The following is a 550-nucleotide window of genomic DNA, read 5'->3' on the forward strand; positions in this document are numbered from 1 at the left end:
ATGAAAATTATCAGTGCCTCTATTCAGATTTCTGTGGTCCCACCAAAGTATTGCGGCCTAAACAATCTAATAACATTTTATATTGAAACTATCTTGATTTGTTTATTCAAAAAAATACCTAGCATAAAGACCATATAAAGTCTAGAGAATAAACAATTAAAACTGCTCTACTGTATCCCAAATATGCCAGAAAGCACATCATACGTCCTTCCTCAGCTATGTGTCAAATGCACAGCAACTACACCTACTAAATACCTCACCTCCGTGATGGCAAGGTTGAGGAGACCCATGGCCACGGGTAAGATGAGTGAGTGATCAACCTCCGTTAGGTTCGGGATCCAGCCGAAACCTCCTGTGCTAATCTCGAGGAAGAGGACCTGGGCAGCTGAGGGAGAGAAAAATATAAAACATATTTTTCCGCTCCGCTTATTTCCTCATTCTTTGTTTTTACTTTTTATTTCTCTTATTTGCTTCCTAGTCACTTTTCTGGATAATTTTTCATTTAATTTTCTCTTTCGATATGCTTAACTAGTTTGTCCTGAGTAATTCC

The 550-nt window shown here is 38.2% G+C and overlaps 1 protein-coding gene across 2 annotated transcripts in view; it reads right to left on the reverse strand.

Moving 5' to 3' along the window:
• LOC119594647 (cytochrome c oxidase assembly protein COX18, mitochondrial-like) overlaps nt 1-550 on the reverse strand; it is an 11,308-nt gene that overhangs the window by 2,903 nt on the left and 7,855 nt on the right. For both annotated transcript variants that reach the window (XM_037943695.1, XM_037943696.1), the window contains exon 5: nt 261-385. In XM_037943695.1, coding sequence (XP_037799623.1) covers nt 261-385 — 125 coding nt within the window. The remainder of the gene's footprint in view (nt 1-260; nt 386-550) is intronic.

Source organism: Penaeus monodon, chromosome 34 (genome assembly GCF_015228065.2).
Source record: "Penaeus monodon isolate SGIC_2016 chromosome 34, NSTDA_Pmon_1, whole genome shotgun sequence".
Classification (NCBI taxonomy): domain Eukaryota; kingdom Metazoa; phylum Arthropoda; class Malacostraca; order Decapoda; family Penaeidae; genus Penaeus; species Penaeus monodon.